The following is a 12,648-nucleotide window of genomic DNA, read 5'->3' on the forward strand; positions in this document are numbered from 1 at the left end:
CATCAGAGGACTTCATGTGATCAGGTTACTCCAATAACCCAATAAAATGTTTCATTTCCCCCCTCGCCTTTGCCCTGATTCCTTTTTTGTTTATATATATATTATATTAAGATTTTGTTTATTTATTAGAGAGAGAGAGAGCACAAGCAGGGCTAAGAGCAGAGGGAGAAGCAGGATCCCTGGGGGCAAGGAACCAGATGCCCACCATTCCAGAACCCTGGGATCATGACCTGAGCCAAAGGCAGATGCTTAACTGAATGAGCCACCCAGGCGCCCTCCTTTGGTTAATTTTTGTTGGACACAACAATCTGAGTTTTAATAAGTTCCCTATGGTGTTTCTGATGCCTAGAAGAATTTGGGAATTACTGGAATAAATGGATAATATTGAAATTACATTGGATCAAAGCCTAAGAACCAATGCTGGTTTTGTAATTAACTCCCCGTAAGACCTTGGGCAATTCCTTCTCCTCTGTGGATCTCATTTGCCTCATCAAGAAAAGGATGGACATCTAGCTCTCACGTTTGAGAAAACTCTCAGGGTAGTTCGTGTCCCAGGGGGCCGGCGTCGAAGAACTACAATCCCCACAAAACCTTGCGTTCCCCCGCCCTCCTGCGGGTGCAGAGAAGGTTCGCCAGTAGAAGCTCTCCCCACAATCCTTTGCGGTAGTTCAAGATGGCGGCGCCCCGTGCCAACCTGAGCGATTTGGAGAGCAGCAACAGCAGCGGCAGCGATGCGGAGGAACTGGCACGGTGCCGGGAGGCGGCGATGCCAGCCTGGGGCTTGGAGCTGCACCAGAGAGGGCCGGAGAAGTCAAGAGCCGGTAGGACACTGTGCTCTGGGAGTCTGGCGGAAAGGCGTGGGATCTTATCCCGGGGTCTCAGCGGATAGATGGTTAGGAGGGTGTTATCCGGACTCCACTCTCTCCCTGAGAAAGCTTCAGGGACTGGGTGGAACCCCTATTCAAAGAGTGGGCAGCACGAGGGAGGGTTGTTTCATTATCCCAGTCAGGGAAACTGAAGCACCTGAATGTCTCTTGACTCTGTTTCCTTTGGTCCATCGTCACTGCTGCACTCTGGTAGCCCGCCACCTCTTCCAAGATGACTGCAACAGCCCCCTTTCTGTAAACCGGTCTCCAGCCTTAAGCCCGCGTCCAGCTCATTCTCAGACCTTGACGCTGCCAGCGAGCTTAGTCCTACACGTGTCTGACCGTGACTACAACCCTGAGAATAAATCCAAAACCCTTCAACTTAGGGATTCCTAGTCATGGGTAGAATCTAGAAGATCCGTGACGTTGGAATCGGAAAAATATTTTACCTTTACTTTCATTAACCTGCATTTGAAATTTAGCATCCCTTTCTGTCATGCATGTGAGCAAAACAACTACAGTCGTTTGGGCAACACCTGTTACTTTGTCCTGACAAAATCACAGATTTTCATATCCCATTGCAGTATGCATATGTATCAAAACACCATTGTATTCACAAGAAAATATTAGGAAAAGATAATTTACACTCGTCCCTGCTTTAAAATTGCAGTCATTTTTAGACCCATCTGTAGATCTTACTTAATGCCTTAATAAAGACAGTGCATTAATAAAGAAGCACATGTAGTAATGTTGCCGGGTTCTTTTCTCACAAAGTCAAAAAATGGTTCTGGCAGACAAAGGGTGAAATGAAGTGAAGAATTATTTATTTTTTTTTTTTTAAGATTTTATTTATTTGTCAGAGAAAGAGCGCGCAAGCACAGGCAGAGAGAGTGGCAGGCAGAGTCAGAGGGAGAAGCAGGCTCCCTGCGGAGCAAGGAGCCCGATGTGGGACTCCATCCCAGGATGCTGGGATCATGACCTGAGCCAGATGTGGGACTCCATCCCAGGATGCTGGGATCATGACCTGAGCCACCCAGGCGTCCCGAAGTGAAGAATTATTAAGGGAAGGTGAGAACAGGGGGGAAATCTTTCTAGAGTGAGAGGGATCTGGGATGGGTTGCCACTGAGGGCTTTTATTGGTAAATATTTTGTGTAGAACATTTAAGGGAAACGATGGATTTGTAAATATTTTGAAAATATCTTGTCTATATTTACAAACAAGGTGGGTTTGTTTTGTTCCCTGCTCTCTGGTTAATATCTTATCTATAACATTTCTCCACTTCTGGGATTTCTGTGAGCCTGGTTGCATAGTCCCCTGCATGAGCCTGGTCACATAGCCCCCTACCTGTCTCTCCCTACCTAGCCTCACCTGTCCCTTACTCCGTAATTTTTTTTTTAACTAATTTTTTTTAATTAATTTTTTTAACTAATAATGGTAACTGGATTTCTGTATCATTGGTTTTCTTTGTAATCATATGTGTTGTGTTTTATGCATTTCAAACATTATTCTGAGGAGGATCAAGGCTTTACCAGACTGCCAAAGCAGGCCATAGCAAAGCAAGGTTAAGAACCCCCACATTTGTTTAAAAGGACTTACAAGCCCTTTGGTAGTCTTCAATCCATTCCCTGCCTGCCTCTCTCTTCCTCCTGTCCTGCCACATTGCATTTCCCATAGGTAGACTCCAAACCATATTATATCCTCTCATCTCTGGACATCATAACTCAGCACTTTTCTCTTCAGCTCTGCATATAGGTCTGCCTTGCCAACTCCATCATTCACTAGCAGTGAGACTATGGGCAAGGCACTTGTAAGGCACTTGTAAGGGTAATGGTGGTCCCTCCCCTCCCCAAGGAGATGATACCTCTACAATGCTTGGCACATATTAAAGACCCAATCAGTGGTAGTAGTTTTGTGATTGCTTTCTCTACATGGACTGCTTTCTCTCTCCTACTTAACTCTTGCTTACCCTGTGATATAGCTGAGTTAACCACCTCTTCAGAAAAGCTGGTTATATGTCTTCACAGTGTCACCATCATACCTTGTGTGATTCCCTTCATAAATGGTGCTTCCTTTTCCCCTACTCTTGCCACTTATCTCTTTTTCCTTCCATCCCTGCATCCCTAGCATTTGTGGGTGAGTTAACCCTGGCCCGACTTGCTCCACAAATAGTTTAGTGAGAGGTTATGTGACGTGAACTTAACAAAGGCTGGGATCTGGCCTGTCCCTCACCATGGTATCCCCAAGGCTTAGCATAGCGTTCAGGAAAATAGTTCTTACATGAATGAACTTGCCAGAGAGGCACTTCTCTGATGAGTGAGGGACTGACATCCAACCAGACTTCCAGTCCAGTTGTTTCTGCCTTGACAGAATGGATTTCTTTGTGAAGCTGTGAAGCTGACCCCAGACAAGTAAAATAATTTCTGAGAGCCACAGTTTCCTCATGTGTGAAATGCCTAAGTCGGGGCGCCTGGGTGCCTCAGAGGGTTAAGCCTCTGCCTTCGGCTTAGGTCATGATCTCAAGCTCTTGGGATCGAGCCCCACATCAGGCTCTCTGCTCAGCAGGGAGCCTGCTTCCTCCTCCTCTCTCTCTGCCTGCCTCTCTGCCTACTTGTGATCTCTGTCTATCAAATAAATAAATAAAATCTTAAAAAAAAAAAAAAAAAAGAAATGCCTAAGTCCTAGGATTGTTGGGAGTCTCAAACATGAACAGCTTTGACCAGCTAGTGAAGAGGTGTACATGGGAAAAGAGGCATCTAAGATATCTGCTTTATGACTCACTGCTTTTGTGAAATTGTAAACCTTCTGCTAACCAAAGTAGATGTAGCTGCTCATAATAAGCCCTGTTACTTATTGAGCACCTTCTGTGTGCCAGGAAGAATACTGAACACTTAACATACATTCTGGGGCCATTCTAATAGTAGCCACCATGAGTTGAGAGTTTACTGTGTGCCCTGTTCTTTTTTCATTTTTATTTTTAAAGATTTTATTTATTTATTTATTTGAGAGAGAGGGGGAAGGAGGGCACTTGTGTGGGGACGGGGGAGGGAAAGGAGCAGAGGAAGAGAGAAACTCAAGCAAGCCTCCGCGCTAAGCCAACATCTCACAACACTGAGATCATGACCTGAGCCAAAATCAAGAGTTGAACACTTAACCCACTGAGCCACCCAGGTGCCCCGTGTGCCCTGTTCTAAACACTTCATGTTCATTGTCTAGTTTAATTCTTCCAGTAATCCATTCTAGCAATTATTAGCCCCATTTTACAGATGAGAAAGTGAATGCTCAGAAAGGTCATCCAGCTCGTAGGTGGCAGAGTCTTTGTGACTCTAAGCCTGTGCTATTAACTGCTGTTCTTGTCACTCCCTGCCACAGACAAGTGCCTCTTGTGGGCAAAACTCCCACCCTTTGGTCCATGACCATGTGGAAATGTAGGTCACTGTAGTATTAAGATTTTTTTTTTTTTTTTTGAAAGAGAAAGAGAGAGTGTGTGCGCACAAGTTGGTGGGGAGATAAAGGGAGAGAGAGAATCTTAAATGGGCTCTATACCCAGCCCAGAGCCTGACACCAGGCTCAATTCCACAACACTGAGATTGTGATGAGCAGAAATAGAGTCGGATACTTAACTGACTGAGCCACCCAGGCACCCCAAAGTGACTATGTTATTAATGTGACCCCTGATACAGCTTTTTAATCCAGTAATGAGCTCTTTAACCCAGTAATGATCACACATACCACATTTGGGGCAGCATACACTTTGATTACTTTATGCAACCTTTTTTCACACCAAGGCACTACACCCAGAGCTGGAGATGTAAAGATAACAAGAGGTGGACCATGTGCTCCAGCGGCTTACAAATCCAGGGAGGAGATAGACAAAGTGTCCGAGGGGTGCCTGGGTGTCTAAGTGGGTTAAAACCTCTGCTTTGGGCTCAGGTCACGATTCCAGGGTCCTGGGATCAAGCCCCACATCTGGCTCTCTGCTCAGCGGGGAGCCTGCTTCCTCCTCTCTCTCTCTGCCTGCCTCTCTGCCTACTTGTGATCTGTCTGTCAAATAAATAAACAAAATCTTTATTAAAAAAATAGTTTCTGAAACAGTGTAAAACTTTACTATGTCCTCACACTATGGGAAATTGGTGGTCTTCTCCCCATTTTATAGATGACAAAAACGAAGGCTCAGGGAAATAAAGTAACATGTCCGGAGTCACAGTGGAAGAACCAGAACTGAACCCTGTCTTCTGAGGCCTCATACTGTTGCTGTTCCAGGACATTAGCCATCACTGCCCTTGCTCTGTAGTCATGCCGGATGAAATACTCCTCCTCCTTGTGAGTGTGTGCTCAGAAGGCAGGACTGGGTCCATCCCAGGCTTGCAGGTTCCCCAACTGCAGGAGCATCAGGCACTCTGCATTCTGGGCTGTTCTCCAGAACTTGTTTGACACAGAACACACGTGAACTGCATGCCCTGGATTGATTCAAGACCATGAGGCCTTGCTTGGGGCCCAGAATTACCAAGTGATCATTTTGTCCAATTGGCTTCCTAAAGACACAAGCACATTTTGTTCCATTATTCAAGTCAGAGACCTGAGAACCATCTTTCATTCATCTCTCACACCATCTAGTCTGTCAGCAAAATCCTGCTGACTTCTTCAAAATACATGCATCCAGAGCCCTAACCCTTCTCCCTGATTGCCGCGGCCCCCTCCTGCCCTCACCCCACCACGGCCTGTATCCACACCACAGCCAGAGACATGCTGGAAAATTGCAAATCCGTTTACGTCCTTCCTCTGTTCAGAATCCTCCAGGGGCTCCTTACCTCCCTCAAAGCCCAGGTCCTCACACTGGCCCACCAGGCCCTTCCTGTTCTGACCCCCACAAGGTCCCCATTTCTGCTGCTCCACCAACTCACTGGGCTGCAGCCACAGCAGCTTCTTGGCTGGTTCTGAAGTATTGCCTCAGGGCCTTTGCAGGTGCTCTTTCCTCTACCTGGAAGACTCTTCCCCAGTTATGCACTTGACTCACTCCCTCACGTCTCTGAAAACTCTGTTCGTGTGTCACCTATCATGAAGTCCTCCCTGACCACCTTTACAAAATGATCCCCCAACTTGTCCCTCCCCCATATCCTTCCCCTGCTTTGTTTTTTCCCCTAGATTTATCATTATCTAATTTCATATTTTAATTGTGTGGTTTTTGTCATCCATATCCACCAACTAGAACGGAAGTTCCATGAGGGCTGGGATCTGTGTCTAAATTGTTCATCAGCTGCATCACCACCTGGGTGATATTAGAGCTTCAGGATCTGGTTGAGCGAATGACCACCAGGCATCCCCAGCATCTTGGCTTGAAAAACGCAGCCTATGTAACCGAGCTACCTTCTCTCTCCTCCACAGCACTTAGCACACAGCCAGGCCCACAGTAGGTGTGCAGTAAACACTGGAATCAAACACACTTAGACTTTATTGTTCAGCATGGTGGTTCAGAGGGGGCTCTGGAGTCAGATGACCTGAATCCTGTCCCAACTCTGTTGCTTACTAGCTGCCTGACTCTGGCCAAGTTAGTTTACATCTCCTTGCCTCTGCTTCCTCTTCTGCCAAATGGATAATAACTCCTTTAACAAGGTTGTTGGGAGCATTCAGTGTGTTATACATGTAAGTCATGCCCAATGGGTATTATTGTCATTTCCTCTATAAATGCCTCAATTTTCCTTATTTCTATAGGTGCTGGAAATAATCAGGGGCCAGCCACCCAGCCGAGCCTCAGGTACTGTGCACACTGTATTCAAATTTAATCCACCCTTTTAACAAGTAGTGGTCCCCTGCCATGTACCAGACGTGAGGTTAGACCCTGGGATGTCAGGGTGAACAAGACACATGGAATCCCTGCCCTCGTGGACAGGGAGCAGCTGCTGAGCTGGTGGGAAATGAGGTCCTTTCATGTGTGTTGTAGGCATAGAGTGGACGACCATGAACAAGATGGCAATGAACTTCAGACCACCCCCGAATTCCGAGCCCACGTAGCCAAGAAACTGGGAGCCCTGCTGGACAGGTAACCAAAGATGGCCCTTCTCTTCTGCATCCTTTAATACAAACAGGGATGGCTCACATCGGCTAGGACCTCAGGGTGTGCAAACAGGAGCTGGGCAAGCATGTGGCATATGTCCCCTTGTGACATTCGTAACCAGGTCCTATCATTGTCCTTATTCTGTAGATGAGGAAGCAGGGTCTCTGGGAGAAGGAGCATTTGCTTGAAGGCACAGACTGTAAGGCCCAGGCTGGGACTCAAACCCAAGTGTGTTTGGCCCTAAAGGCCATACTCTTAAGCACTGCATTATCCGGCTACCATGAAAGTCAGAGGAACGCAAGAAGCGAGAGCTCATTCTCACCACAAGAGGGTAGAGACAGCCAAAACTACTATTTTGGGGGTACTTTCTTTATGCCCTGTGCCGTGCTGGTTCTCTGTCTTGCATTTGAGAATATGATCCATACAGATCCCAGTCAGTGTTCCTCAAGTCAGTGCCAGGTCCAAAGCATGGCTCTCAAAAGAAGGGGTCCAACAGCAAAGAAGTTGGGAAACACTGCAATCTGTGTACCTCCTTATGCCCTTGGAGACTTAAGATTCATAATGGGATATTCAAGGCTTTGAGAATCCTACAGTCAAGAGACTTGTGTGGTTTTGCTTGGCCTGGCAGTTTCCCCAAACTCATCTGGCCACAGTGACTTTGTTTCAGGGAAGACTGATAAGTGTAGCATGGAACACATTTCCGGATAAGCTGGTCTACATCCGTTCCTAATTGGCAGAGCCCCACCAGATTTTTCAAAGGGAGATGAAGATGTTCAGGCCATCGTCCTTCAATTTATCAAAAAGACAAATGTGTCCTCCCAAAGTATAAACCCAGCTGCTCTTCTGAGACTGACAGAATGTTGGGCCAGACCTTCGCAGCCTGAGCCACCGCAGCGTCAGTACCAGTCCCCCAACTCGAGAATGTGGTGAACACACGTGGGGAGGTCCAGTGGCATTTCAACACACGGGAGCAGTTTTTCTTCATGACCCTTTGGCTTTGGGGTGAACAAGGCCTGGCTGGCATTATGGTGATTCACATCGGATGTTTCCCCAGGTGGAAATCACGCAGGATACAGGTCAACCACAGTCAACATGCTCCCTGTGGTGTTTCTGCATCTCTCTGAAAAGAGACTTAAATGATACTCTAATTGGTTCCTTGTGTTAGATCGAGGTTCCTCAGCCTTGTCACTCCTGACATTTTAGACTCCTGGACTGGATCTTTCTTGCCTGTGGGGAACCACCCTGTGCCTCGTAGAGCAGTGAGCAGCATCCCTGGCCTTGACCTACTATGTCCTAATAGCATTCTCATGTCCCCTGCAGACTGACATTGAACCACTGTGTCAGATGCTTGAGTCAGAGTTAGGCACCTGGGCAGCAGCGGCTCTGTGCCTGCTCCCTGCTTTCCTGCATGGTGCTCCAAGGGATGCCTTTGGCATATAGGGAAGAAACAGTCAGGAGAATGTACCCAGTACGTTCCTGTGTTCGCCGCCAAGACATTGTGCGAGTGTTGTTCTCTGCCGTGCACGGTGACCTCATCAGCACTAACCAGAACGATGCTTCCTGATCTCAGTACTTCTTCCTGCTCATCTTGATGTCAGGGACCATCTTCATCATCATCAGAGCTACCATTTACTGAGCACCTACTTGTGGCCAAGCTCTATGCTAAGTGCTTGATATCCACTATTATTTCATCCCATGACAACTCTAAGATGTAGGGTTACTATTCTCCGTGTGGCAGGTAAGTAACAGAGGCTCAGAGAGATGAAGTCAGTTGCCGGAGGGGACACCACAGGAAAGCAACAAAGCCAGGATTCAAAGCCAGGTCTCTGAAGTGTAAATAGAGTCAGTGGGTTGTATCAGTGTCCGTTTCCTGGTTGGAACCTGTACTCTAGTTATGCACATGTTACCATAGGGAGGAAAGGGAAGGGTATATGGGATCTCTGTTTTATTTCAACAGCTGTATGTCAACCCATGATTAACTCAAATTTTTTTAAAAAATTAAAAATTAAGAAAGGAAAAAACAGGGCTGCCCTGTTCTAGAGGCTGACCTCTGAACCATTCTCCAGATTGGTCTTATTTCCCTTTTCATGCTTGCTTCCAGGAAGCTCAAAGCAAACCATGCCCCCTCTCTCCAGCATTGTCGGTCCCTCCTGGCCTGTTTTTGCTTTGTTCTATTTGAAATTGAATTTTGTTATACTGTGGGTATCTTTAAAACTTCTTCAGCACTTTCTGGAATAGAGTGGGATTCAAACAAAGGAAGGGCTGCCATTTGCCCCGAAAGGGGAGCGTTCACCATGTTACGTCTATAGGTGTTACTGCCCTTAATCAGGCCCGCATGCTTGCTGCTGTAGCATTTAACATCATATTCCCCTGTCCCTTCTACTTAAAAAAAAATTGTTTTAGTTTTTTTTTTTTTATTTTTTCCCTATTACTCCAGACCTCATCCTAAATCAACCATTTCCTCCTTCCATAGTTCGATTACCATCTCAGAAGTAGTGGAGGAGCCAGCAAAGCCTAAGGTGCAGCAAGTCCCCGCAGAGGACGACGGTGAGCAGTCATACTGTTAGCACCTGGTGTTGTTTCCTTACACACCCCCGATGTGTGTCCCAGCTGGCAAACTGTTTCCATACACTCTCTGATCCACACAGCCCTCTCTGAAATAGGCTCGTTGATGCTTTCCCTGTTTACAAGGGAAGCCATAGGGGAAGCTGAGGTTCTGAGAGATGAAGGTGTCAAAGCCCGAGCGGGGGCCTCTTACCAACCGTACTCCCCAGCTGTCCCTGGCCGAGTCTGTCTGTCCTGTGCCCAGCCCACTTGCCACTGCGGAAGCTTCCTGAGGCAGAAGGTTCACCTGCAGGTTTCCAGTTCCCCTTAGGGCTTGCTGACCTGTTGGGGCAGCTGGCGTCCCCTGACTCTGGCAGGCATCATGCGTGCCTCTCCACAAGACACCTTTTTGTCACCAACCAACACTGATTCCTGGGTCTCTGCCTCTGGACTCGGAGCTCCCTGAGGACTGGGCGGGGCAGCGTTGGCCCCTAGGAGGAGGGCCCCTGGCAGTGCTGACCCCACCCGTTTGGATTTTAGGCTTCCGCCTCTTCTTCACATCCATCCCGGGAGGCTTCGAGAAGAAAGCTGCTCCCCAGCCTGGACGAAAGCGATTACATTCTGGCTCCAGGTGAGGTCTCATACCCTCTCCTCGTGTTCCCCTCTTTCTGCCCATTGTCTGTGTTTGCCAGTCCTCTGGAATAGCCAAGCAGAATCTGATCAGATCCAGGCCAAGAAGGAACCTGTCAGGTAGCTAGAGAAATGGTGCCATCAGGGCGAGGGGGAAGAGGTTCTGTTGGGCATTGGCTTTGGAGTTTTACTGCTTCTTGGGCATCATCAACTGCCAGACACCTCACTCCTGGGGCATCCCTGTGAGGCCTGGGCTCTGGTAAGATCCTCATTTTGTAGATGAAGACACTGAGGGTCGAAGAGGTGAAGTCACTTATTGAGGTTACACAGCTGGGAAGCAGAAAAGCCAGGGCTGGAACCTAGGTAAGCCTCACTCTGAGGCCGGAGTTCTCTAGCCACCTCCCACTGTGACCTCTTCCCTGTGGCTGAAACAGAGGGCTGTAAGGGGCAGCTCCGGGCCCTGTGCCCACTCTGTGCTCTTCCCTTGTAGCAGTGAGGACAGCGAGGAGGAATGGCAGCGGTGCCGGGAGGCAGCTGTGTCGGCCTCCGACATCCTCCAGGAATCTGCTATCCATGGCCCTCTAAGAGTGGACGGAGAGGCAAAGAAAAAGAAAAAGAAGTTTAAAAAGAAAGCCAAGAAGGAGGCCAGTGCCAACTTGGACGCTGCCGCCGCCGTCATAAGCGAAACTGCAGTTAGGAAGCAGGAAAAGCAGTCACCCAAGCTCAATGGAGACCAGCCATCACTTGGGACCAAAAAGAAGAGAAGGAAGAAAAAAGCCAAGAAGACCAGTGAGGCTTCCCCATTCCCATCAACAAAGAGTACAGTGGCCACGCCTGCAAACTGACCTTGGCATATGGGCCCAAGGCTCAGCCAGTCTGGAGGACAAGGTGCCCTTTGGGGACAAGTCATTTCCAAGCCCCATCTCCCTTTCCAAGTCCAAGAACTTGGATAGGAAGTCCATACCTGGACCATGATTGGGGCTTGCCCAAGGGTCGGGACAAAGACAGCTGTAGAGTGAGAAGCCTAATTAAGGCCTGCCCATTGGTGCTCCCCCTGGGGGATGGGGCAGACCTGTGGTACCAGAACATTCCATGGCTTCAGGAAAAAGGAGCCATCCACCTATTCAAGATTGTTGACCAGGTGGTAAAGCTTTTCTTCCCTGTACTGTCTGAGGAGAGTGAGTGAAGGGAGAGCTTTTCCTTTCCTTCCACCTTCTCAACCTGGTGTGGCAGAAAACCATAAGAAACTGAGGGAAGGGCGGCTCGGCCCAGAAGGAGTTTTTTCTGCCTCCAGGCCACACAGACTTTATACAACATTGTCTGAGAGATTTTCTCCCCCACTAGGTTTCCAGAATTTTTTTCCTCCACGTTTGTGAATGTACCATGCATGATCATGTGTCTGAGCCAACCAGATGATTGAAAATAAATTGTCAAGAGACCCCCAAACTTAACAAAATAGTTGGGGTTCTGCCTGTGTATCGATGCTGAATCTTGATGAGACAGTTTTAATAAACATCACTCAGGTAGAATCCTCCTGCCTATACCCCAAGATGTGTCCCCGCACCCTAGCCTCAAGACTTCAGGAAGTATCACAGCACTCGTAAGTGGGATTTCACACACCAGGAGTGTTCCACAGGGAAGAGGAGCAGCCCAGGGTTAAGGTGAAATTCTGGCCTTGCCTTTAAGCTTCCGCAGAGCGAGACAGAGGTGGGACATGAGAGTGTGTGCGCTGACCCATCTCCCCTCAGGCCCCTGGCCCACCTCCACCTCCCTCTGCCCGCCCAACCCTATGTGGGCAATGTGTGGACAAGCAAGAAGTTTCCGGTACTCATTTCCTCTACTCCGTTCCTCATTTCCTTTACTAAAAGTTAAATAAATGTACAGGTTCGCCCTTAGCTAGCTGCAAGGTGCAGGGGGCACTGGTTCTTCCCTGGCCCTGTCCTCAGTCCCAGGGTGGGAGCTATCTGCAAGGCCAGGTGAGGGGTGGCAGCCCCAGGGGGAGGGGGTCATGGGGCCCTGGGTTTACACAGCTGCCTTGCCTCTCCTGGTGGCACTCGGGACCTCAGGCTCCTGGGTGTGGCTGTGAACTGCCTAGACCTTCCCCTCCTCCCTCTGGGCACCTCAGCTCTGCCACGTGCTCAGGCGTTGGTGCCCTCCGAGCTTAGCGGCTTCTCCCCCAAACCAGGGAGGTGCTGCAGGGCCCCACAGACCAGAATCCTGACCGCACCAGGCGCAATCGCAAGGCTCCCATGGGGCAGGGATGACTTCCTAACCCGGAGGGGGACTTTCCCATAGAGGCAAGATGCCAGGCTGGCATTAGAAGGTGTAATACCCAAGGGAAAGAACAGCCAAGAAAACTGGCTATCTTGGAGGCCAGGGAGAGGGATGGTCCAGGAGAAGAGAAGCTGGAGAGCTGTGCATGCTTTCACTGCTAGCTTGAGCTCTCCCGGCGGTGGACATCAGAGTAGCCACTTGGGGAAAGCTCATGTGATTGGGGGACTGGGTTGGTACAAATGGGCATGTGAGCCTACAGCTGGAAGGGGAGCAGGGTGAGG

General features: G+C 48.7%; 1 protein-coding gene across 2 annotated transcripts; it reads left to right on the forward strand.

Annotated features, from left to right (window-relative positions):
• Positions 1-637: 637 nt before the first annotated feature.
• Positions 638-11,622, forward strand: C11H12orf43 (chromosome 11 C12orf43 homolog). Of its 2 annotated transcripts, none has more exons than XM_059139366.1 (6): positions 638-821; positions 6,577-6,619; positions 6,806-6,904; positions 9,393-9,466; positions 10,004-10,094; positions 10,584-11,622. In XM_059139366.1, exons 1-6 carry the CDS (start codon positions 674-676, stop codon positions 10,936-10,938), a joined length of 810 nt encoding a protein of 269 aa, XP_058995349.1. In that variant the 5' UTR covers positions 638-673; the 3' UTR covers positions 10,939-11,622. The 2 variants fall into 2 exon arrangements, with proteins under 2 accessions (XP_058995349.1, XP_058995350.1); XM_059139367.1 differs by having other exon boundaries at positions 10,587-11,622.
• The last annotated feature ends 1,026 nt before the right edge of the window (positions 11,623-12,648 follow it).

Source organism: Mustela lutreola, chromosome 11, assembly GCF_030435805.1.
Source record: "Mustela lutreola isolate mMusLut2 chromosome 11, mMusLut2.pri, whole genome shotgun sequence".
Classification (NCBI taxonomy): Eukaryota; Metazoa; Chordata; class Mammalia; order Carnivora; family Mustelidae; genus Mustela; species Mustela lutreola.

Coding starts and splice junctions, on each gene's coding strand:
- C11H12orf43 (XM_059139366.1), top strand. CDS start 674: ATGGCGGCGCCCCGTGCCAACCTGAGCGATTTGGAGAGCAGCAACAGC. Junction 9,467..10,003: donor AGTCCCCGCAGAGGACGACG/GTGAGCAGTCAT, acceptor TTTGGATTTTAG/GCTTCCGCCTCTTCTTCACA. Junction 10,095..10,583: donor CGATTACATTCTGGCTCCAG/GTGAGGTCTCAT, acceptor CTTCCCTTGTAG/CAGTGAGGACAGCGAGGAGG.